Genomic DNA, 26,114 nt, shown 5'->3' with positions numbered 1-26,114 from the left:
CTAACCAGAGCTTTATAAAGATTCAGCACAACTTTCCTGCTTTTGTACTGAGTGCCTGTATTTATGAAGACCAATATCCCAAATATTCCATAGGTTTTGCTAACTACTTTCTCAATATGTCCTGCCACATTCAAAGATCAATTTACCCTATAAAGGCTGGATCCCCTGTAGTTGAGTGCCTTTGTTTGTGCGAAATAGTATTTTTAGTAAAAAAATAATAGTTGAATGATACCCATTTTGTTTAAAAGTAGACTGTCAAGTATTTCTGTTTATTTGTAACTATCTTGTCTATTGCAAAGGCAGAATTTATAAGTTATACCCACATTTTTAGGCTTGTGTATTTGCAAAATGTACAAGTTGTATCAGTTTAAGTCAATTTCCTAAATTTAGAAGATGTGAGTTATGTACTAGATTTTATAGCAATTTATTTAGAACAAAAAAATCATAATTTGTCCAGTTTTCTCTCCTGCCTACTTTGATTCATTTTTGTACATGATGACATTGGACAGTTATCAAAATACAAAGATGTCATGTCGACTGAATTTTGCTTCAAATGAAGCTTGTAGAAGCTGAACAAATACTTGTGAAAATTCTTAGTTTTATCTAGTGTTTTACATGGAAAATAGAAGTATAGCACAGTTCAGTAGTTATGCACTAACATAAAAGCAAAATACTGCGGATTCTGGAAATTTGAAATAAAAACAAGAAATGCTGGAAATACTCAGCAGGTCTGGCAGCATCTGTGGAGAGAGAAGCAGAGTTAACGTTTCGGGTCAGTGACCCTTCTTCTTCCGAAGTGCTTTTGTATTCTATTAGTGCAACACATTTTTGTTAAGAACTATAGTTTGAAGTTAATTCTAATTTTAAGATTTGTTTAAATCAGTCTTTTATTTGTGATTCATCATATTTTGTGAATCCATCTTACCTCATATCTGGTTTTGGACTTGATCCAAACTTGGCAACCTCATTCATCGTTGTGCTGTTTCCCTGGTATTGACCACGCTGCATCACTGAGCACAATCTTTTGTGGGTCTCCTTCATGACCCTGGGGCATACAAGCCTTAGGCTTAGATAGAGATGATAGGAAGGACCTATTTACCTTAGCAGAGAGGTCAATAAAAAGGGTTATAGGTATAAAGTAATTGGTAGAATGATTAGGGGGGCGTTGAGGAGAATATTTTTCACCCAGAGAGTGGTGGGGGTCTGGAGCTCACTGCCTGAAAGGGTCGTAGAGGCAGAAAACCTGATCAAATTTAAAAGGTGCTTGGCTGTGTACTTGAATTGCTATAATCTACAAGGCTATGGACCAAGAGCTGGAAAGTGGGATTAGGCTAGATAGATATTTTTGGCCAGTACACACATGATGGGCCAAATAGCTTCCTTCTGTGCCATAAGTTTAGTTTAGTTTAGAGATACAGCACTGAAATAGGCCCTTCGGCCCACCGAGTCTGTGCCGACCAACAACCACCCATTTATACTAATCCTACATTTATCCCATATTCCCTACCACATCCCCACCATTCTCCTACCACCTACCTACACTAGGGGTAATTTACCTATCAACCTGCAAGTCTTTGGCTGTGGGAGGAAACCGGAGCACCCGGCGGAAACCCACGTGGTCACAGGGAGAACTTGCAAACTCCGCACAGGCAGTACCCAGAACTGATCCTGGGTCGCTGGAGCTGTGGTGCTAACTGTGCAATAGTGAGATAGAGGGGTCTGCACAGGGTGGACCTCAGATCATTAGTGGGTGGCAGCTGGCCAGGGTCCAAGGACTGGTGATGAGAGCTCAGATTTACCAACCCAGCATTTAAGAAAAGGGTATTGCAAATGCAAAAGAAAATACTCCAGGCATTGGACAGCCTGCCTAGGAGCATCTGTGCCATGTCTGTGAGTATGGAGGAATCTGTCTCCAGACTGTTCAGCCTTCTTCCATAAGGCATGACTTCTCTACATTCTACCATGGAGTTGGTAGTCTCCTCCATGGAAGCTGCAGTGATGCTTGCAGCGCATGAACCTGTAGCACCAGGTATGGCAGCTTTGATTCTAGCTCAAATTGGTATCATACATGCTCTGGCCTCTACCCTCTCCATCACGTTGGAAGATCACATGGCTTGGGGCTTTGATCATGTCACACGCCTCCTACAAACTGGGTGAATATACTGTTTCATAGCAGTTGTTGGTGCCATTAAAGAAATAGAATCAATTGCATCTGTGTTTCTGTGTAAAGTAGTTTCAGATTAACTCCAGAGCTGGCATGTGTGTGAATGATGGTCATTATTTCACATTTCATTTTGGGAGGATGGAATTACTGAACAAGATGTTGGGGGGTGAGGGGAGGGGGAAGTGGGCTTGTGAGGATAGGATTGAGGGGTGGGGAGCAATTCATGTGAATCGCTGAGCCATCAATTATCTCTTTCAGGGTGACTTGTTAGCTGTTGATAGCTGCAGCCTTTCTTTCAGCTTCCAGTTTCTCTTTTACATCGTCATGCAAGGTTTCCTGCTGGCAATGAAAGCTGCTGTGAGAGCAGCCAAAAGGTTGACCCCAATAGCTGATATTTTAAATTGGAGGTTTGATCATGCATGCAGCTCCATACCACAACCACCGCGTGTCATTGCAGAAATGTTTGCTGGAATCTCATGTCTGTCTGTGTGATGTGCAATTATTTGGAATAGTAATTACTCTGAGCGGACCTGCACTGAATTAAAAACTTTCCATCCAGCTCACCACTTCTGGCTTCCCCTTATGCCCCCTGACCTGACCCCACTTCCTTATTCTCTTCCTCACCTCTTTAACTCCATCCTCCCCTCTCTCTCCTTCCCACTGCTTCCTCCCATTCTCCTCTCTTCCCTCCTCCTCTGCCTCTCTCCCCTTCTTCCACCCCTCCCATCCAATCCTGCTATCCCTTCTTTCTGCTCTACCTTTCTCCCACTGCTATATCAATCAGCCTCCTTCACCAGCCTGCTCCGTCTTCCTCTTCTGGTCTTGTAAGTCACTTTTCTGCCACTCCCTAACCCCACTTTACCTAAAAAGTGCACTTAAAATTCAATCCCTATGTGGAATGCAAGGGTGATCAACTAGTATTATTAAAAATCTTTTACTGCCACTCATTCTGCGTTGTTCAGTTATGACAGATTACTCGACATCATTACATTCTAACATTGATTTTGAATACTTTCCTAGTTACGAATGGGAATTAATAATTGACATTCTAGCTTGTTTTATGTTGAATTAGGGTCATTTCTCTGTTCTTTGAAGGGGCTACAACTACACAAGGTAAAAAGGACACGGTGTCAAATCAAGGCCAACAACCACAACTTATATTTATTCTTTCTTTTGGGCCTCCTTATCTCGAGAGACAATGGATACGCGCCTGGAGGTGGTCAGTGGTTTGTGAAGCAGCGCCTGGAGTGGCTATAAAGACCAATTCTGGAGTGACAGGCTCTTCCACAGGTGCTGCAGAGAAATTTGTTTGTCGGGGCTGTTGCACAGTTGGCTCTCCCCTTGCGCCTCTGTCTTTTTTCCTGCCAACTACTAAGTCTCTTCGACTCGCCACAATTTAGCCCTGTCTTTATGGCTGCCCGCCAGCTCTGGCGAATGCTGGCAACTGACTCCCACGACTTGTGATCAATGTCACACGATTTCATGTCGCGTTTGCAGACGTCTTTATAGCGGAGACATGGACGGCTGGTGGGTCTGATACCAGTGGCGAGCTTGCTGTACAATGTGTCTTTGGGGATCCTGCCATCTTCCATGCGGCTCACATGGCCAAGCCATCTCAAGCGCCGCTGACTCAGTAGTGTGTATAACCTGGGGGTGTTGGCCGCTTCAAGGACTTCTGTGTTGGAGATATAGTCCTGCCACCTGATGCCAAGTATTCTCCGAAGGCAGCGAAGATGGAATGAATTGAGACGTCGCTCTTGGCTGGCATACGTTGTCCAGGCCTCGCTGCCGTAGAGCAAGGTACTGAGGACACAGGCCTGATACACTCGGACTTTTGTGTTCCGTGTCAGTGCGCCATTTTCCCACACTCTCTTGGCCAGTCTGGACATAGCAGTGGAAGCCTTACCCATGCGCTTGTTGATTTCTGCATCTAGAGACAGGTTACTGGTGATAGTTGAGCCTAGGTAGGTGAACTCTTGAACCACTTCCAGAGCGTGGTCGCCAATATTGATGGATGGAGCATTTCTGACGTCCTGCCCCATGATGTTCGTTTTCTTGAGGCTGATGGTTAGGCCAAATTCATTGCAGGCAGACGCAAACCTGTCGATGAGACTCTGCAGGCACTCTTCAGTGTGAGATGTTAAAGCAGCATCGTTAGCAAAGAGGAGTTCTCTGATGAGGACTTTCTGTACTTTGGACTTCGCTCTTAGACGGGCAAGGTTGAACAACCTGCCCCCTGATCTTGTGTGGAGGAAAATTCCTTCTTCAGAGGATTTGAACGCATGTGAAAGCAGCAGGGAGAAGAAAATCCCAAAAAGTGTGGGTGCGAGAACACAGCCCTGTTTCACACCACTCAGGATAGGAAAGGGCTCTGATGAGGAGCCACCATGTTGAATTGTGCCTTTCATATTGTCATGGAATGAGGTGATGATACTTAGTAGCTTTGGTGGACATCCGATCTTTTCTAGTAGTCTGAAGAGACCACGTCTGCTGACGAGGTCAAAGGCTTTGGTGAGATCAATGAAAGCAATGTAGAGGGGCATCTGTTGTTCACGGCATTTCTCCTGTATCTGACGAAGGGAGAACAGCATGTCAATGGTCGATCTCTCTGCACGAAAGCCACACTGTGCCTCAGGGTAGACGCGCTCGGCCAGCTTCTGGAGCCTGTTCAGAGCGACTCGAGCAAACACTTTCCCCACTATGCTGAGCAGGGAGATTCCACGGTAGTTGTTGCAGTATATTTATATAGTGCTTTTAATAAAGTAAAACATCCCAATATGATCTACAAATGCGTAAGGATGTCAAGCCAAAGAAGGAGATATTAGGAGGTGTGACCAAAAGCTCAGTCAGCGAGATGGGTACTAAGGAGGGTCCTATAGGAGAAGAGGGAGGTGAAATGCTTGAGGGTTTTATGAAGGGAATTCTAAAGCATGGGGCCTATTAGGCTAAAGTCACGACCATTAATGGTGGGGACATGTAGAGGTTGAATTCAGAGGTATTGAGAATTTTTGGGAGGGCAGTTTGTAGGAGTAAATGAGGTAACAGAGATAGGGAGAAGTGAAGCCATAAATGGATTAAAACACATGAATGAGAATTTTTAACTTGAGGCACTTTGTAAATGGATGCCAATATAGGATGTTGAGGACAGGGTGCTGGGCAAGTGGGACTTCGTGCAGGTTAGGATATGGACAGTAGAGTTTTAGATAGGGTGAAGTGTATGAAAGAGGATACTGGAAAAAGCATTAGAATATTCAGGTCTGGAGGTATTAAAAGGCATTGATGAGGGTTTAAAAGCAGATGGTCTGAGGATGAGACAAGTGATGTTAAGATAATCTTTGTGGTAAAGAGGATATGGGGATGGAAACTCAGCACAGGATTGAATCGGTCTCTACGTTTGAAAATAGTTTGGTTCAGCCTGAGATAGTTGCGTGGAGGGGGACAGAATTGGGTACAGGGTTTGTGGCAGATGCTGAAAATGAGTCCACTGTTACTTTTTTTTTAAAAAGGCTTCAAAGATATAGTCCAGATCATATTTTCCATACAGTTCAAAAGCATTATGAAAATTACAGTGGTCTCAAGGACCACTACCATGAAGTACAGCTAGGAGCTGTGCTTAAAACATTTCATGGGAACCCTCACCTTTAAATTATAATAACAATAAAATCAGACAAGGCTGGAAATAATCAGCAGGTCAGGCAGCATCTGTGGAAAGAGAAACAGAACGTTTCAGGTCGCTGACCTGTCATCAGAACTGGAAGAAGTTAGAGATTTAACCGTTTATAGGCAAGTAGAGCCAGGGAAAAGGAGGCGCCTTTGAAAGTAACTAAAGCCTGAATTAGATGCGACTGCCTGGCAACCAACTTTCCAGGTCCAGCCAACGCCAGCCGTTGTAACGAGCGGAGACACTGACTTGACCCAGGTACCAGACCCTGACCCGTGCTTCCCTCATTGGTGCAGCGCTGTAGAACATAGAACATAGAACATAGAAAAATACAGCACAGAACAGGCCCTTCGGCCCACGATGTTGTGCCGATCCTTTGTCCTCTGTCAAGGACAATTTAATCTATACCCCATCATTCTCCTTTGTCCATATACCTATCTAAAAGCCGTTTGAAAGTCCCTAAAGTTTCTGACTCAACAACTTCCCCAGGCAAGGCATTCCATGCCCCGACCACTCTCTGGGTAAAGAACCTTCCCCTGACATCCCCCTTATATCTCCCACCCTTCACCTTAAATTTATGACCCCTTGTAACGCTTTGCTCCACCCGGGGAAAAAGTTTCTGACTGTCTACCCTATCTATTCCCCTGATCATCTTATAAACCTCTATCATGTCACCCCTCATCCTTCTCCGTTCTAATGAGAAGAGGCCTAGAATGTTCAGCCTTTCCTCGTAAGACTTATTCTCCATTCCAGGCAACATCCTGGTAAATCTCCTCTGCACCCTCTCCAAGGCTTCCACATCCTTCCTAAAATGAGGCGACCAGAACTGCACACAGTACTCCAAATGAGGCCTTACCAAGGTCCTGTACAGCTGCATCATCACCTCACGGCTCTTAAATTCAATCCCTCTGCTAATGAACGCTAACACCCCATATGCCTTCTTCACAGCCCTATCCACTTGAGTTGCAACCTTCAACGATCTATGCACATAGACCCCAAGGTCTCTCTGCTCCTCCACATGCCCAAGAACCCTACCGTTAACCCAGTATTTTGCATTCGTGTTTGTCCTTCCAAAATGGATGACCTCACACTTTTCAGGGTTAAACTCCATCTGCCACTTTTCAGCCCAGCACTGCAACCTATCCAAGTCCCTTTGCAGACGACAATAGCCCTCCTCGGTATCCACAACTCCACCAACCTTTGTATCATCTGCAAATTTACTGACCCACCCTTCGACTTCCTCATCTAAGTCGTTAATAAAAATCACAAACAGGAGAGGACCCAGAACTGATCCCTGTGGCACGCCACTGGTAACTGGGCTCCAGGCTGAGTATTTACCATCTAAGACCACTCTCTGCCTTCTATCAGTTAGCCAATTCTTAATCCAACTGGCCACATTCCCCACTATCCCATGCCTCCTGACTTTCTCCATAAGTCTACCATGGGGGACCTTATCAAATGCCTTACTAAAATCCATGTACACCACATCCACTGGTTTACCCTCATCCACTTGCTTGGTCACCTGCTCAAAGAATTCAATCAGGCTTGTGAGGCAAGACCTACCCCTCACAAAACCGTGCTGACTGTCCCGAATCAAGCAGTGTCTTTCCAGATGCTCAGAAATCCTATCCCTCAGCACCTTTTCCATCAACTTGCCTACCACCGAAGTAAGACTAACTGTATTGTGCAGGCAAGCAGCTTTGGACGATTGGTTGGGAGACCAGCAAGTTAATGTCCGCAAGTAGATTGGCACACCCTCTGCAACAGGTTACCAACAGCCGGCAAAGTGTTTAATGATTTTTTTTTGGCAATCCCCTTTTGACGTAGCACTTGTGTGTAGTAATGATTTTTAGCGTTTGCTCGTTATATTTCCTGCACTTGTGGTGGACGCGATCTTTGTCGGCTGTTGTCGATCGCAGTGGGTTGGGTCTATTGTCCATCTGACGCACAGCTCCAGCTGATACAGAGGTTGGGACACAAATCTCGATTGATTCCTTTCAGTTCCGGCTGCAGGCAGTTGCTGCTCACATGGGTTGCGTTGTTTACCACACGATTTATGCAATTTCTGTTCGGAGAGATATGGTTGCAGATACGAACGCTTGTATTTCCGATCTCACGACCGTGTCTCAAGTTTTTTTTAATTGAATGACTGGATTGATTTTGGGGGAAACCAAAGGGGCCTGAATCATCTCAGAAACAATGTGGGCGAAGTTCGTGCTGGTTTTATGCCAACTCTTTATTCTTTCCTTGGGTAAGTACAACATAAGTTATTAAATTGTGACTCGCTGTTACATTTAAGCAAAAGGGACATTTACACAATTTAAATTTCGGTATAGTATAACTATTTACTTGCTAATTATCAATGAATATTCTAAGATCCATATTCTAAATATTGTTCTAGATGATATAACATTTATAATAAGCAGAGAATTCCTTTATTGGATGCATTTCGCCCTATTTAGTGGAACAAGGAAATAATTATTCAAATAAAATGTCATAAATGCCGATGTTATAATTTCCAGTCGGAGAAGCAGTCATTTCGCGGTCTGCTTTGCAATCCTGTTTAATGCCCGGTGCAGTGTACCAGGATACCCAGGACATGTCGCTCAACCGAAGTCTCCTGTTAACTTTGCTCAGATATTTGAGGGGCTGAGCGCTTAAACACAAACAGCAATCGTGTCGATTGAGCAGAGAAGGAGGTACAGGGGGAAAAATGAACTGGCAGAATGAGGAAGTGGCTGTGGCTTAAGCCAACAATGTAGCAGATTGGATTCCGCATCCTCGAATTTCAAATGTGAATATTTCCCTATGCAAACTGTGTGTTAGGTCACCAGTAAACGTTTCTTTTCTCTTTTCAGCAATTGATAACTCGGCTACGCACAGAACGATTCAAACTGGTTCTACAACAAACACAACTACATTTCTATCAGAAAATTCATCTACCGCTTTTAGCTCCTCCACACCTCTGACCACAAACTTGCAAAACACAACAGCAGCAGCCAGTTCAAAAACAGATGCAGAAACAAACTCTTCACTTTCTTCCTTCAGTCCAACTACATTCACGAGCACTGTGTTACCCACTGCATCATTGATTCCCAGTTCTCAAGGCAATATATCTCTTAATGCTACAACCATGTTGCCCACGTCAGCTCCCAACATAACTTCTAATAGTTCAGTAGTGGTGACGGGTTACTCGCCCAACATAAATAGCTCGTCTCAGAGCGATAATGCAACTAGTGCAACGTACAGTCCGCTGACAAATAACACGGCCCAGCCAACTTCACTTCATACTATTGACAACAGCTCTTTCACAAGTAGGAAGCCAACTTCCCGTCCAAATGGCACCGGACACGGTGAGGTCACCACAGTAAAAGTCTCTACGGTCACCTTTACACCTGATGCTTTCACCACCATTTTATCATCTTCGAGCCTAACCCCCTCACCAAACACCAGTCTCTCACCCGAGAAGGGTACGGGAAAAGAAGATAAAATTGCAGCTCCAAGCAATACAGGTGAGAATTAATGCGACTATTTCAGACACTTTGGTTAGAAGGAGTCTGTGCATCAGTACCTTGTAAAAAGAAATCATTGCAAAAATTTAGTGATCTTTCACTATTTCCATTGGGATCTGTTTTGTGTATTATTATTTAAAAAGAGATGATAATGTAATCAGCATTACAGGCAGGGAGACGGGACAGTGCCAGTGATGTGAGGGAACTGAATTTGTAAGTGTAGTTCAAAGGACAAGCTTGGAAGCAGCTTGCTTCAATTACCATAAGGCTGTAAAAATTCTAATGGATTTCTAGGCTTCATCTCAGGAGGTACAAAATATAAAAGCCAAGAGATAATGATCAACCTAAATAAAACCTTAAGACTTCAGTTAGAGTATTGTGTGTGCAGTATTAGGTTACACACTACAGGATATGTGTTGAGGCTTAAGAGAGCGCACAATGCATTTTCATTGCAATGCTTCCTGGTATGATGAAATGCCAATATGGAGAAAGACTTGTGTTATATTTTTAACTAATTCTGGTTTATTAGCCATCACTAAATCTAGTATGGCTTGTTCCCATGTTGATTCTGAAACATATTGGCCCATAATAAAGGAATGAAGTATCACTCTTTGAATAGTTGATTTTCAGTGCTAAAGAGGTTGACTGGCAGTAATTAACACTTGTCATTCTGTTAAAAGGGTACTTATACTGAAATTGACCAAGTTTAATTTTCAGTGGTGAATCTAGGACAAAGCAGCCATCCACCGCCTTAAACATTCACTCCCTCCATCAGCGACGCACAGTGGCGGCAGTGTGTACTATATACAAGATGCACTGCAGTAACTCACCACACCTTCTTCGACAGCACCTTCCAATCCCACGACTGCTTCCACCTAGAATGACAAGGGCAGCAGACATGTGGGAACACCACCATCTGCAAGTTCCCCTCCAAATACAGGATTAAAAATGTCTTGCTGCAATTGTATAGAGCCTTGGTGAGACTAAACCTGGAGTATTGTGTACAGTTTTGGTCTAAGGAAGGATATACTTGCCATTGAGGGAATGCAATGAAGGTTCACTAGACTAAGGGATGGCAGGATTGTCTTATGAGGCGAGATTGAGGAATCAGGGCTTGTATTCTCTACAGTTTTGAAGAATGAGAGATGATCTCATTGAAACTTACAAAATTCTTACAGGGCACGACAGGGTGAATTGAGATAGGATGTTTCCCCTAGCTGGTGAGTCTAGAACCAGGGGACATCGTCTCAGAATAAGGGGCAGCCATTTAAGACTGAAATAAGGAGGAATTTCTTCACTCAGATGGTGGTGAATCTGTGGAATTCTCTACCCCAGAGGGCATCATTGAGCATATTCAAGACAGAAATTGATAGATATCCGAATACTAATGACATCAAGGGATATGGGGATAGTGCGGGAAAGTGGCGTTGAGATAGATGATCACCCACAATCTAAGTGAATGGCGGAGCAGGTTCGACAGTATGAATGGCCTACTCCTGCTCCTATGTTCCTATGTAAGCCATACAGCATTCTGACTTGGAAATGTATTGTCGTTCCTTCACTGTCGCTGGTTCAAAATCCTCGAACTCCCTCCCTAACAGCACTGTGGTGCATTTGCATCAGATGGATTGCAGTTGTTCAAGAAGGTGGCTCACCAGCACCTTCTCAAGGGCAATTAGGGATGGCAAACAACTGCTGACCTAGCCAGCCACGCCCTCATCTCGTGACATGAATTAAAAAAATTTAGTTCATATCTACCGCTCAAGTACAGCAACTTCAAAACAGTGTGTGCATTTTAATGGTAAGGCAAACTGTGAGAGACCATTTTCACAAAGCTAATGGTGAAATGGCACAACAGCAGTGGGACAGCAGCTTTTGGATATTTGAGTTTAACCGCGCATCTGTCCCTTACCTGAATTTCCCATACCATTGACGCATAAGAAACAGCAAGCACCAGTCACCTCACCATTATTTTGACAGCAAATTATAGCTTGTTATTCCTGAAAATGCTCACAAGACCATTGCAGAAATTCATTAATATAACACCAAAATACTGTGTATGCTGGAAATCTGAAATAAAAAAAAAAATGCAGGTCTGGCAATACCTGTGGAGAGAATAACAGAGTTGGCATTACAAATCAATGACCTTTTATCAGAAGCAGTGTATATGAAAATTAAAATCTCCCATTATCACCATGTTGTTTCTCCAAAATTCCTCTCTGATTTGTGTACTTGTACCTCTCCCCACTAGGTCATGACTGTTGGAAGTCTGAGACTACTGTCATAAGAGTCTTGCATCCTTTACTGTTCCTTAGTTCTATCCTTACTGATATCCTTTCTTTCCATTGCTGTGATTCTGTCTTTTATCAATATTGCTACTCCTCCTCTGTTCCCAATTTCCCTTTCTTTTTTGAAGAACTTAAAGTCTGGAATAATCAGCTCCCAGTTGCTTGTTGCCAGGTCTCTGTAATGGCTACTTAGAACCATGGAAAAATTACGACACAGAAGGAGGCCATTCAGCCCATCATGTCTGCACCAGTGCTTCAGCACGGGGTCAAGTTTCTGCTAGTTATATCAGCACAATTTGGGTGGAATCAGCTGATCCAGTGCTAAAAAGCAGGGATTTTTAAACAATAACTGGTATTTATACAGTGCCTTTAACATAACAAATATCCCAAGGTGCTTCACAGAGGCATTATAAAACAAAATATGACACGGCGCTACATAATGAGCTATTAGGGCACATGACCAAAAGCTTGGTGAAAGAGGTAAGTTTTAATGAGTGTCTTAAAGGAGGAAAGAGAGGCAGAGAGGTTTAGGAGAGGAATTCCAGAGCTTAGGGCCTGAGCAACTGAAGACATGGCCACCCATGGTGGAGCAATTAAAATTGTGGATGCTCAAGAGGCTGAAACTAGAGGAGAGCAGATATCTCGGATAGTTGTAGGGCTGGAGGAGATTACAGAGTTAGGGAGGGGCCAGGCCATGGAGGGATTTGAAAACAAGGATGAGAATTTTGAAATTTAGGTTTTGCTTAACTGTGAAGCAGTGTTGGTCAGTGAATATAGGGTGATCGGGATTTGCTGCAAGTTAGGACATGGGCAGCAGAGCTTTGGATGACCTCAAGTTTACAGAGGGTAAAATGTGGGTGGCTGGCCAGGAATGCATTAGAATAGTCAGGTCTGGAGGGTACAAAGGCATCGATGAGTGTTCCAGCAGTGGAAGAGCTGAGGCAGGGGCAGAGTCGGGCAATGTTAGTGAGCTGGAAATAGGCGGTCTTAGCAACTGCGTGGATATATGGTTAAAAGATCATCTCGGGGCCAAATATGACACCAAGGGTGCGAACAGTCTGGTTCAGCCTCAGATAGTTGCAGGGAGAGAGATGGATTTTGTGGTTAGGGTGCGGAGTTTGTGGTGGAGACCAAAGACAATGGCTTCAGTCTTCCCAATATTTAGTTGAAGGAAATTTCTGTTCATCCAGAATTGGATTTTGGAAAAGCAGTCTGATAATTTAGAGACAATGGAGGAGTTGGGAGAGGTTGTGGTGCAGTAAAGCTGGGTGTCATCAGCAGACATATGGAAACTGGTAAGTTTTCAGATTATGTCGCTGAGGGGCAGCTTGTACATGAGAAATAGAAGGGGGACAAGGATAGATCTTTGGGGGACACCAGAGGTAACTGGTGATTCTCTGACTACAATTTGATAGATATTGAGTGACTGCACAGGTGAGTGCAGTCCCACCCAGCTGGACAATGGTGGAGAGGCATTGGAGGAGGAGGGTGTGGTTAGTTGTGTCAAAGGTTGCAGGCAGGTTGAAAAGAATGAAGAGAGAGAGCTTACCTTTGTCAGTCACGTCGGTTGTCATTTGTGACATTGATAAAAGCCATTTCGATAAACTCAAGTGTGTTACGCCCAAAACCACTTACTTTCATGTTTTCCACAATCAGTTGCTTCAGTATCCAATTCACCTAAGTCAGGTCCCACCCACAAACTGGCCATACTCCTAGGATGAAATTGTGAAATTCCACTCATCGTGCTGGTTCTTGAAGGCTCTTGAAATTGTGCTCATTTTCTTAGGCTCACAGGCATGAGTAGGCAAGTTTTAAACTTCTTTTAATTTTAAATATATTTGATCTAATAATAAACTGACTATTCTACACCAATGAAACTATGAAATAGTTCATAATTGTTTTTTAAGTAATTTTCAGGGAATTTAAATCTGGTTACTCACAATCGGAGGACTGGACATCCTTATTAAAAATGCTTATTTTTGCTGATTAAACCCTTTACATTGTATTAATAAAACTGCAACTGGTTACTACTCTTCAATACATCAAGGAATACTTTTTAATGGAAACCAAAAAAGAAACAATTATTTGCATTGCACTGGTTCATGGATTATTTTACATTTATGATTATGCAAATAAATTTTAGTGGAAACCTGAGACTTCACCGAACCAGCACAATTTCAGGCACATTTTATGCGCAATTCCCTGATTGCACCCAAAGTAGAAACTTTATCCTCATATCCTTTAAGCTGAATTTGTGCTACTAACTCATTTGTTTTGTTTCTTATGGTATATGCATATTATATCTTATTCTATAGCAACTCTTATTTGGGTAACTGTCCCCACCCTGTCCAGATGATGTATTTCTCACACTTTATGATCTATTACACTTTTGATTGTTGATACTCTGTACATGGCATTTCAGGAACTTTATATATTTTGATTTTTTATCACTTCTGCTTCATTTTTATCAGGTATTTTATTATTACTCTGATAACTTTTCCTGTTCCCAGAGCATTTATATTCTTATTTCCTTTTGTATTCTGATCTTTTGTATTCTGATCTTTTGTATTCTGATCTTTGCTCTCATTCCTCATTTTTTTAATCTTCAGGTTATTATTTTTTTCTACCTAGATCCTCCCCTTCTTTATGGGTTAAAAGTTCCTTCTGTAGTCCTATTTATCCTTTCCACTAGGACCTTGACCCAGCCCAGTTCAGCTGGAGCTCTTCCCAATGGGTTAGCTCCTTCCTGTTCTGAATAAGTGCCAGTGTCTCATGAAATGGAAACCCTTCTTCCCACAGTCGTCTTTCAGCCATGTACTTCCTGATCGGTTTATCATTACGCCAATTAGCACGTGGCTCAGGTAGTAATTCGGAGATGATGACCCTTGACGGCCCAGATTTTAATTTAGTGCCCAGCTCCTATTATTCCTTCAACAGGATTTTCTCCCTGTTCTTTTCTACGTTGCTGGTTCCGACACAGAATAAATCAAGGAAAACCCAAAGATGTTTTATCTGTACATTAAGAGCAAGAGGATAACTAAGGAAAGGGTAGGGCCCATCAGAGATGTACAAGGGAACTTATGCGTGGATGCAGAAGATGTGGGCAGAATTCTTAATGAGTTTTTTGTCTCTGTCTTCACAAAGGAGAGGGTTGATGTAGACATTGTAGTTAATGAGGAGTGTGAAATATTAGATACGATAAGCATAATGAGAGAGGAAGTACTAAAGGGGCTGACATCCTTGAAAGTGGAAAAATCACCAGGGCCGGATGAATTGCATCCCAGGTTGTTAAAGGAAGCCAGGGAGGAAATAGCAGATGCGCTGAGAATCATCTTCAAATCCTCACTAGATACAGGAGAGGTACCAGCCGATTGGAGATCTGTGAACATTGTACCATTGTTTAAAAAGGGTGCGAGGAATAGGCCAAATAATTATAGGCCGGTCAGTCTGACCGCAGTGGTGGGTAAATTGTTAGAATCTATTCTGAGGGACAGGATAAACTGCCACTTAGAAAGGCGTGGATTAATCAGGGATAGTCAGGATGGATTTATTAAGGGAAGATCATGTCTTACTAACTTAACTGAGTTTTTTTGAGGAAGTATCAAGAAGGATTGATGAGGATGGTGCAGTGGATGTGGTCTACATGGATTTTAGTAAGGCATTTGACAAGGTCCCACATGGCAGACTGGTCAGTAAAATGAAAGCCCATGGGATACAGGAGAATGTAGCAGGTTGGATCTAAAATTGGCTCAGAGCTAGGAAACAAAGGATAGTCGTCGACAGATGTTTTTGTGAATGGAAAGCTGTTTCCAGTGGTGTTCCATAGGGCTCAGTATTTGTGTTATATATTAATGATTTGGACTTAAAACGTGGGAGGCATGATTGGGAAATTTGCCGATGACACAAAATTTGGCTGTGTAGTTGATAGTAAAGAGGATAGCCGTAGACTCCAGAAAGATATCAATGGTTTGGTTGAGTGGGCGGAAAAGTAGCAAATGGAATTCAATCCAGAGAAGTCTGAAGTAGTGCATTTCGTGAGGGCAAATAAAACGAGGGAATACAATAAATGGGAGGATATTGAGAGGGGTAAAAGAAGTGAGAGACCTTGGAGTGCATGCCCACAGGTCCCTGAAGGTGGCAGGGCAGGTAGATAGAGTGGTGAAGAAAGCATATGGAATGCTTTCCTTTATTGGCCGAGGTATAGAATTCAAAAGCAGGGATGTAATGCTGGAACTGTATAAAATGCTGGTTAGGCCACAGTTGGAGTATTGCATACAGTTCTGGTCACATTACAGAAAGGACATAATTGCTCTGGAGAGAGTACAGAGGAGATTTACAAGAATGTTGCCAGGGCTCGAAAGTTTCAGCTATGAAGAAAGATTGGATAGGCTAGGGTTGTTTTCCTTAGAACAGAGGAGGCTGAGGGGTGACTTAATTGAGGTGTACAAAATTATGAGGGGCCTAGATAGAGTAGACAGGTAGGACCTGTTTCCCCTAGCAGAGAGGTCAATTACCAGGGGGCTCAGATTTAGGGTGATTGGTAGAAGGATTAGAAGGGACATGAAGAAAAGCTTTTTCACCAAGAGGGTGGTGGGTATCTGGAATTCACTGCCAGGAGTGGTGGTGGAGGCAGTAACTCTCAATTCTTTTAAAAGATACCTGGACATGCACCTGAAGTGCTGTAACCGGCAAGGCTATGGACCAGGTGCTGGAAGGTGGGATTAGATTGGGCGGTTCGTTTTTTCGGGGGCACGGACATGACGGGCTGAATGGCCTGCTTCTGTGCCATAATTTTTCTATGGTTCTATGGTTCAAACTTGTTTTCCCCCTCACTTTCCACGTTTCTTTCTAGCCGATTTGAGGTGACCCTTCCTCAATCACCATGTAGGCAACACACTCTCCGATTGTGACTATCCTCCTAATTTTGGAATTCCCTACAACTGCAACCATTCTTTTCTGCTGTTCCCATGGCCCCTCCCTATCCCCTACTCACTTCCTGGACTACCTCCTGCTCCACAGTGCCCTGGTTACGTTCCTGCCCTTTCTCTCCACAGCCTTCTTCCTTATCCTCACAGGTAGCAAGTAAATTGTACATGTTGGGCAGGGCCATTTTCTGCCGTTTTCCCTGTCCTATGTTGACTCGACAATTGTACACTCCTTTTCCTATTCTTATATCTCACTACGTGGTACAACTGTGACCTGAAGTAAACTATCCAGATATTTCTCCATCTTCCTTAAGTGTGGGAGTGTCTCTGACTCACACTCCAGCTTTTATTCCTTGGACTCCGCCTCTCCTTCCTCTATGTTGGCTATGATGTCACTTTTCAGATTCTTCCCTCTGTTTGTTTCAGTGTTGTCACTACTGTGATTCTCCATGTTCTTTTTAAATACTCATACCAGGCCTTTCCTGCAATGCTCCTCTCTATCACTGCCTGGACACTCTGTGTTCCTGTAAAGCACCTTGGGATGTTTTCCTGCTTAAAGGTGCTATATTGATGCAGGCTGTTGATGTTGGTCGGAATCTGATCAGCCGTGTGAAGGCAGCTATGGAGCTAGGAGAGTGCGTGATCCCACCTCTGAGCGATCTTGCTGGAGGCAGGGTCAGACTGATACCAGCCTGGCAACGGCGGGTAACCAATTAGTAGCAATTAAGTGCCCACTTGGGAGAAAATTGGTGACGCCACCAAAATCTGGTGAGGCTGAAGCCCGACAGGTGTCTGAAAGTGGAGGAAGGCTGGGGAGCCAGCGAGGCCTCCTTTAATTCCACAAGCAACCCCCGACCCCCACCCCCTAACCCCACGCTCCCCCCGACCCCAAGCCATGAGTTCCTGAGGGCTACAGCTCCAGCTGCAGGCCATCCTGTCAAGCCGATCCCCTCCGCTATGAAGGCCTGGCAGCTGTGGCCACACTTATTTTTACCATTTCTTGAAGTCTTCAGAGGTGCCCTCGTGGTCTACCTACATCGGCAGCGCCCATGTCTCCCGGTGGGGCTGCTGGCCAGCTAGAGCCTCGGGCACTCCGGCTGGCTCTCCCACCTTCGGAGCCCGCCAGCTCTCCTTAATTGGGCAGGGCTCTGGAGGTAGCCTGTTAATTGACCCCCCCCCCCCCCACCCCTTCCCAAAAAATTGCACAGCTGGGTGGGACTCAAACACCTTTCGGGTCAGACCTGCATTTGGTCCCGATGTCTGAAAATCTTCTAAGTTGTGAAGATTCCGCCTGTTTATATTTGTTCAGCATCAGTACAAGACAAACTTGGAGATGTGCATCTATAACAGAAAAAAAAACTCTTTGTAGCCAGTCACAATTTGTATTAAAAACAAGAAATGCTGGAACCACTCAGCAGGTCTGGCAGCATCTGTGGAAAGAGAAGCAGAGTTAACGTTTCGGGTCAGTGACCCTTCTTCGGGTTCCGAAGGGTATCTATTTCAATGCAAGGAGTATAGCAAATAAAGCAGATGAGTGAGGGCACAGATAGACATGTGGCAGAATGCTATCATTGCTATTACAGAAACATGGCTTAAGGAGGGACAGGAATGGCAGCTGGTTACAGGGTTTTCAGATTCGATAGGGAGGGGGATAAGAATAGAAGGGGAGTGGCAATTTTGTTCAAGGAAACTATTACAGCTGTGAGAAGGGATGATATGTTGGAAGGTTCATCAAATGAGACCATATGGATTGAGCTAAGGGACAAAAAAGGGGCAATCACACTGCTAGGAGTGTAGAATAGACCCCCAAACAGTCAGAGGGAGATAGAAGAGCAGATATGTAGGCAAATTTCTGAGAAGTGCAAAAACAATAGGGCAGTAATAGTAAGGGATTTTAACTACACCAATATTAACTGGGATAGTTTTAGTGTGAAAGGAATTGAGGGAGCAGAATTCATGAGGTGCATTCAGGAGACCTTTTTTGCCCAGGAAAAGGACAGAGATAGAACAGGAGTTAGAGTTCTTAATTGGGGTAAGGCCAATTTTACTAAACTGAGGAGTGATTTAGCAAAAGTGGACTGGAAACAGCTGCTTGAAGGTAAATTAGTGTCAGAACAGTGGGAGGCATTCAAAGGGGGGGTTCAGGGTAAACATGTTCCCACAGAGAAAAAGGGTGAGGCAGCCAAATCTAGAGCCCCATGGATGTCAAGGAGCCTACAGGGTAAGATAAGGCGGAAAAGGAAAGCTTATGTCCGACACCGAGAACTCAATACTACAGAAAGCCGAGAGGAGTATAGAAGGTGGAGGGGTAAAATCGAAAAGGAAATTAGGAAAGCAAAGAGAGGGCATGAAAGAATATTGGCAAGCAAAATCATTGTGAACCCAAAGATGTTTATCAATACATTAAGAGTAAGAAGATAACTAAGAAAAGAGTAGGGCCCATAAAAGACCAAAAAGGTAAACAATGTGTAGGAGCGGAAGATATTGGTATGGTTCTTAATGAATAGTTTGCGTCTGTCTTCACAAAAGAGAGGACGATGCAGATATTGTAGTTAAGGAGAAAGAGTGTGAAGTATTGGATATGATCAACATAGGGCGAGAGGAAGTATTAATGGGATTAGCATCCTTGAAAGTTGATAAATCATCAGGGCCAGATGAAATGTATCCTAGGCTGTTAAAAGAAGCAGAGAGGAAATAGCAGAGGGTCTGACCATCATTTTCCGGTCCTCACTGGATACAGGGGTGGTGATGGACGATTGGAGGACTGCTAATGTCGTACCTTGGTTTAAAAAGGGAGCGAAGGATAGACCGAATAATTACAGGCCAGTCAGTCTAACTCAGTAGTGGGCAAATTCCATAATCTATTCTGAGAGACAGGATAAACTGTCACTTAGAAAGGCATAGGTTAATCAAGGATAGTCAGCATGGATTTGTTAAGGGAAGATGTTGTTTGACCAATTTGATCGAATTTTTTGAAGAAGTAACAAGGAAGATAGATGAGGGTAGTGCAGTTGATGTGGTCTACATGGATTTTATCAAGGATTTTGACAAAGTCCCACATGGCAAACTGTTAAAGAAATAAAATCCTATGGGATCTAGGAAAATGCAGCAAGGTGGATACAAAATTGGCTCAGTGGCAGGAAACAAAGGGTTTTAGTGACTGGAGGGCTGTTTCCTGTGGCTTTCTGCAAGGCTCAGTACTGGGTCCCCTGCTTTTTGTTGTGTATTTTAATAATTTGGACATATATGTAAGGGGGCATGATCAAGAAGTTTGTGGAGGGCACAAAGATTGGCCGTGGGGTAGATAGCGAGGAGGATAGCTGTAGGCTGCAGTAAGATATTGATGGTCTGGTCAGATGGGCAGAAAAGTGGCAAATGGAATTCAACTTGGAGAAGTGTGAGGTGTTGCATTTGGGGAGGTCAAACAAGGCAAAGGAATACATGATTAATAGGAAAATACTGAGAGGTGTAGAGGAAGCAAGGGACCTTGGAGTGAATGTCCACAGATCCCTGAAGGTAGGACAGGTCCAAAAGGTGGTTAAGAAGACATATAGAATCCTTTCCTTTATTAGCTGAGGTATAGAATACAAGAGCAGGGAGGTTATGCCGGAACTGTATAACTCATTGGTTAGGCCACAACTTGAGTACTGTGTGTAGTTCTGGTCACCTCATTACAGAAAGGATGTAATTGCACTAGAGAGGATACAGAGGAGATTTAAGAGGATATTGCCAGGACTGGAAAAATGCAGCTGAGGAAAGATTGGATCAGCTGGGGTAGTTCTGCTTGGAACAGAGAAGGCTGAGGGGAGATCTGATTGAAATATACAAAATTTTGAGGGGCCTGGATAGAGTGGAGGTGAAGGGTCTATTCACCTTACCAGAGAGGTCAGTGACGAGGGCACATAGATTTAAATAAATAAGTGATTGCTAGAAAAAGTAGAGGGAAGATGAAGACAAACTTTTTCACCCAGAGGTTGGTGATGGTCTGGAACTCACTGCCTGAAAGGGTAGTTGAGGCAGAGACCGTCAACTCATTCAAAAGGAGTCTGGATATGCACCTCAAGTGCCGTAATCTGCAGGGCTACGGACCAAATGCTGGAAGGTGGGATTGGAATAGGTGGATCGTTTTTCAGCCAGCACAGACACGATGGGCCAAGTGGCCTCTTTCTGTGCCATAAACTTTCTATGATTCTATGGGCAACCAGCCAGGAGTGTGTTGGAATAGTCAGGTTTAGAGGTAACGAAGGCACGAATGAGGGTTTCAGCAGCAGATGAGCTGAGACGGGGGCGAAGTTGGGCGATGTTATGGAGGTGGAAATAGGTGGTCTTGATGTTGTCACGAATATGAGGTCAGAAGTTAATCTTGGGGTCAAATGTGACGCCAAATTTGTGAACAGACTGGTTTAATCTCAGACTGTTGTCAGGGAGAGGGATGGAGTCAGTACCTGGGGAACAGAGTTTGGAGGGGGGACCAAAATCGATGGATTCAGTCTTCCCAGTATTTAATTGGAGGAAATTTCTGCCCATCCAGTACTAGATGTCAGATAAGCAGTCTGATAATTTAGCCACAGTGGAGAAGTCCAGAGAAGTGGTGGTGAGGTATAGCTGAGTGTTGTCAGTGTACATATGAAAACTCTGCTGTGCTTTCAGATGATGTCACTGAGGGGCAGCATGTAGATTGAAAATAAGAGGGGGCCAAGGATCAATCCATGGGAGACACCAGAAGTAACACTGCAGGAGAAGGAAGAGAAGCCATTGCAAATGATTCTTTGGCTACGATTAGATAGATAAGAATGAAACCAGGTGAAAGCAGTCCCACCCAGCTGGACGACAGTGGAGAGGCGTTGAAGGAGGATAATGTGGATGCAGTGAGGTTGAAGTTACTTACCTTTGCTATGGTTTCCTTTCCTAGACATTTGTTTGATCATGAAAATGAATATTAATAGAAAACATTGGAATAAAACATAAATATTGTATTAGGTGAAAGTTTTTGCAAAAAGGTTTTGCTGAGTAGTATACATTCTGAGTTATAATTTCAAAGTAAAGAACTGCCATGAATATTAAATATCTACAGGAGTATAGTTAAGATATACATGATAACACAACAAATAAAAAACAAATACAGTCAAGCGACTGTGGACAGGTGCTCAACGAAGATGCTTCCCCTAGAGATACAGAGAGCGGGGTGGGGAAGAGAATCAGACACAGACCATTCTTGATATTTTTCAATATCTAAACGTTGAGTTAAAGAAGTAATCGTAAAGGCTAAGGAGCATTGCAGAGAGGGCCTCCAACAGTCTTTATGCCCCTTATTTGCATATGCGAAGGGCCTAATGCCTGTTTCAGCCACAAGCTCTGGATTTTTTGCCTATATCAGTATGATGGGCAGTGCACTTCCCTTTACTGCCAGTGCAATTCCACTTCTAGTGCAATTCCTGCTGGCTATATTGGACTTTTAAGCACATGTTTCATGGCTGAAAAATAGGCTTTGTGGCATTAAATTTCTAGGGCATAATGTCTGTCCATCTTGATGAATTCTGCTTACCATATTCTCGGGTCCATTCAGAGAATTAATAATAATCCAGACTTACCTCACAAAATCCAATTGTCCTTTGTTGTGTGGATGAGACAACGGGGGATGGGGGTCTAATTTTGGCTGAGTACAATAATGTAAAATAGGTGATAGTGAATTGGAAGCCTCTTCTACATCTCCCCAGATTTTTATTTCCATTGACTTCAGTGGTTCAAAGAAAATCATAATTAAAAAGGTGACATTTAAGAAAATTAAAATTAAATTGAAGCAGAACTCTTCTGACTTCAGTTGGAATCATCGGAAGAAACCATAACTGGCATTTTCAAGAATATATTACTTATAAACAGCAATACTTTTGATTTTGATTCGACTGAATTATAGATGGTCAGAGAGCCAACCACACTGTGATTAAAGTTGAGAATCCCATATTAAAATAAGGAAATAAGGTGCTAAAATTTGTCATTTAATGCAACTTTGGAGGCGATAAAAATGCTTGGAAGCAACCTTGTAATGGATAGATTCCATACCATAAGCCAAATAGGGACTGCAAGTCATTAATCCTCAGCAAGAAAGTGTTTGTAAATTATGTATTAGGTGCAGGGTATAAGTACTATATTCAAACAGGTCCTTCCAAAAAGAGAGATGTTATACTCTGTGTGAACCTATTAAGAGAATGTCTAACATGGTCAAGGTTTTTCATTCAAGTATAAGAAGGGACAGTTCTAGTGTTTAACTTAATCAAAAATACATGAAAAGTTCCAGTCATACTCATCAAACCCTTTGGAAAAAATATTAGTTGTTTATTGAAGGAATTAACTTAGGAGCTGCAGGGGCAAAAAAAAATAGTTTTGGAGTGTGAACCTGTGTCTGCAATACCACCCATTTTCAAAATGACATAACCTGTTTAAAGAAATAGTTACACTGCTGATCCATATTTACCGTATAATTTTGTTAATTTTACTAACGGATTGATGAGTCATGCCACAAAGGGCCATGTTTGCAGTATGGTTTACTGTGTGAAAAATTCTAAGAGAGCTAGCCATGCTTTAAAGGATGCATAGAAGGAGTTATAAGTATGTGGGAGGGTGCGGATCTTGCAGTAAATGTGCTTTAATTAACAAGATAAAACTTGGATGCTACGTTGATACTTTCTAAATGCAGGAATAAGTGCATCCAGAGAATGGAACAACAGGCAATATTTAAATTTTCTTTGCTTCTTTTCTCTAAGTTCCATCTTTGCCCTCATGATGGAGGAGGAGCAAAAGGAAATTTCATATTTCATGTTGCATCCATTTTTAATCAACATGAGATTGAAGATGAACCAATTTTTTTTTTTAAACTGTATTCCTTCCCTTCTTTTCTTCAGTGCTGTTCATCATCCATGGTTGAGAGGGCGAGTGGGGAAATGTATTCCCAGGCATATGGCATTATATCTCTGTAAAGGGCCACTACAAAGTGAACTATAAATTCGAGTTGTTGTTGTTGTTGTACAGTGGCCTGGCCTAGGCCTCCCTCCAATTTTCTTCCCTGTTCAGAAGTGCTTTGCCATCCATTTGATGATTGATCACAGAAACATGACTGAGTTTTGGAGCCTTGTGTTCACTCCATCATGTATATGGGACATTCATGGCACCATGGTACTGTCTACTGAACTTTTAACATTTATTCATTGAAAAAAATATTGTTCTAAGAGCAAGGGTAACATTGGCAAGGCTGCAATTACTTTCCTTGGCAGTTTCCCTGAGCAGATGGTATTGTTCCTTCAATTTGAACCACTGCCGTCTTTGTGGCAAAGGTGCTGGTAGTGCTCATTAAAAAATAATACAATTTTTAACTATCCTAGAACTGTGTCTTCAATACAAGTAGGAAAGGAATGCCTTTTGATTCAGTAAACAGTTGTGGTTACATACACTGTATTCAGTATTAAGCATCTTATCTTAACAGGTGGCAACACATTGGCTTGGATTTTAACTGCCGGCGAGTTTCCAGTGACATCACAGCAGGGAGGTACACTCTTGGCCTCACAAAGAAAGTAAAAACAATTTTTAAAACTTACCTATTTGGGCCTCTCCTGGCCGCGATCCTCTGCCACTGAGTTGACCTGGCAGTAAACTCACCGCCGCTTTCCACTCAGGAGCCTCCTCTTCCGTTTAGTTGTTTAATTGTCCACCGATGTTCCTGATTGGATGTGGCAGGACTGCAGAGCTTTGATCTTATCCATTGGTTGTGGGATTGCTTTGCTCTGTCTAGTGCATGCTGTTTCTGCTGTTTAGCATGCATGTAGTCCTGTGTTGTAGTTTCACAAGGTTGGCACCTCATTTTTAAGTATGCCTGGTGTTGCTCCTGGCATGCTCTCCTACATTCCTCATTGAACCAGGGTTGATCCCCTGGCTTGATGGTAATGGTAGAGTGAGAGATATGCTGGGCCATGAGGTTACAGATTGTGGTTGAATACAATTCTGAATCCCTCTTGTTTGCTCTCTCACCATCTGCCTTAGGCCCAGTCTGGTAGCTATGTCCTTCAGGACTCGACTAGCTTAGTCAGTAGTGGTGCTACCGAGCCAATCTTGGTGATGTACATGGAAGTCCCCAACCCAAAGTACATTCTATGCCCTTGCTACCCTCAGTGCTGCTTCCAAGTGGTGTTCAACATGGAGGAGCACTGATTCATCAGCTGAGGGAGGACAGTAGGTAGTAATCAGAAGGAGGTTTCCTTGCCCATGTTTGACCTGATGCCATGAGATTCATTGGAGTCAATATTGAGGACTCCCAGGGCCACTTCTTCCTGACTATATCACTGTGCTGCCACCTTTTCAGCTTGTCAGAAGTTAGAAGGCCGCTAAAGGAGAGTACAGCAGATTTAAATTGATTCTCAAGTTATGGCAGAGCTGCTAAATAACTATTACACATCAGTCTATACTCATATAAATGATGCTTATGTTCCAGTTGGGGGTTGCTCTGTATTAAATAGCATCATTAAAATTAGTATAGATGATAATCTCATTTTGGATAGATTAGGAAAGCTCAAAATTAGTAGGGCTCTAGGTCTGGATGATAACGACCTAACAATGATTAAAGAGATATGACAGGTGAAAGCCTGATATCCCTCCTTTGCTCCTCCTCTTTTTCCAGAAATCAAACGTACACTCCTAATTCTAATAGGAAGCCCAGTGTTCCCTGTATGAAATGGTAGGCAAATAATGCCAGCCTCAAAACAAATGACAGAAAGACAGTTGTTAAACAGTTGGCAACTGAACCCCCACCCCACAAAAAATTCCTCTTCAAAAAGAAGTCACAAATAGGCTTTAAGAAATGATGTAATTTCCACCTAATTTGCATAGACTGCCCAAAAATGGACAGGTGCTTCCTGTAGCTGCTGGAAATGACAATCTGAAATGAGATCAGCCAGAAAGAGAGCAATGATCTAGTATATTAGAACTCCCACCAATTTTCCAACTAAGTCTCCATAAAGTTTATCAATGGTGGCGCAGTGGTTAGCACCGCAGCCTCACAGCTCCAGGGACCCAGGTTCGATTCTGGGTACTGCTTGTGCGGAGTTTGCAAGTTCTCCCTGTGACCAAGTGGGTTTTCTCCGGGTGCTCCGGTTTCCTCCCACAGTCAAAGACTTGCAGGTTGATAGGTAAATTGGCCATTATGAATTGCCCCTAGTATTGGTAGGGGGATATAGGGAAGGTGGGGATGTGGTAGGAATATGGGATTAGTGTAGGATTGTATAAATGGGGTGGTCGATGGTCAGCACAGACTCGGTGGGCTGAAGGGCCTGTTTCAGTGCTGTATCTCTAAATATAAATAAATAAATTGTAAAATCAAGGCTAAAATGTCTTAATTAGAATACAGAGGGGATATATTTTGATTGGGATTGTGCAATTTAAGAGTGTGAATTCGACAATCTCAATGGGAATCATTACACTGGACCTCCATCCACTCTGTGTCACGCACAACCTCCAGTGGACAGGAAATGCCAGCATAAAAAGTGCTTGGATTACATTTATGACAAGTGTACAGTAATA

At 43.0% G+C, this 26,114-nt stretch overlaps 1 protein-coding gene across 1 annotated transcript in view; it reads left to right on the top strand.

The window, feature by feature from the left end:
• Positions 1-7,771: 7,771 nt before the first annotated feature.
• Positions 7,772-26,114, top strand: part of LOC137375612 (prostate androgen-regulated mucin-like protein 1 homolog) — a 38,527-nt gene continuing 20,184 nt past the window's right edge. Inside the window, exons 1-2 of the mRNA XM_068042989.1 lie at positions 7,772-8,076; positions 8,684-9,337. Coding sequence (XP_067899090.1) covers positions 8,025-8,076; positions 8,684-9,337 — 706 coding nt within the window. The 5' untranslated portion in view covers positions 7,772-8,024. The remainder of the gene's footprint in view (positions 8,077-8,683; positions 9,338-26,114) is intronic.

Source organism: Heterodontus francisci, chromosome 12 (assembly GCF_036365525.1).
Source record: "Heterodontus francisci isolate sHetFra1 chromosome 12, sHetFra1.hap1, whole genome shotgun sequence".
NCBI lineage: Eukaryota > Metazoa > Chordata > Chondrichthyes > Heterodontiformes > Heterodontidae > Heterodontus > Heterodontus francisci.
The sequence above is the reverse complement of the archived record's forward strand: the minus strand, read 5'-3'. Positions and strand labels throughout refer to the sequence as shown.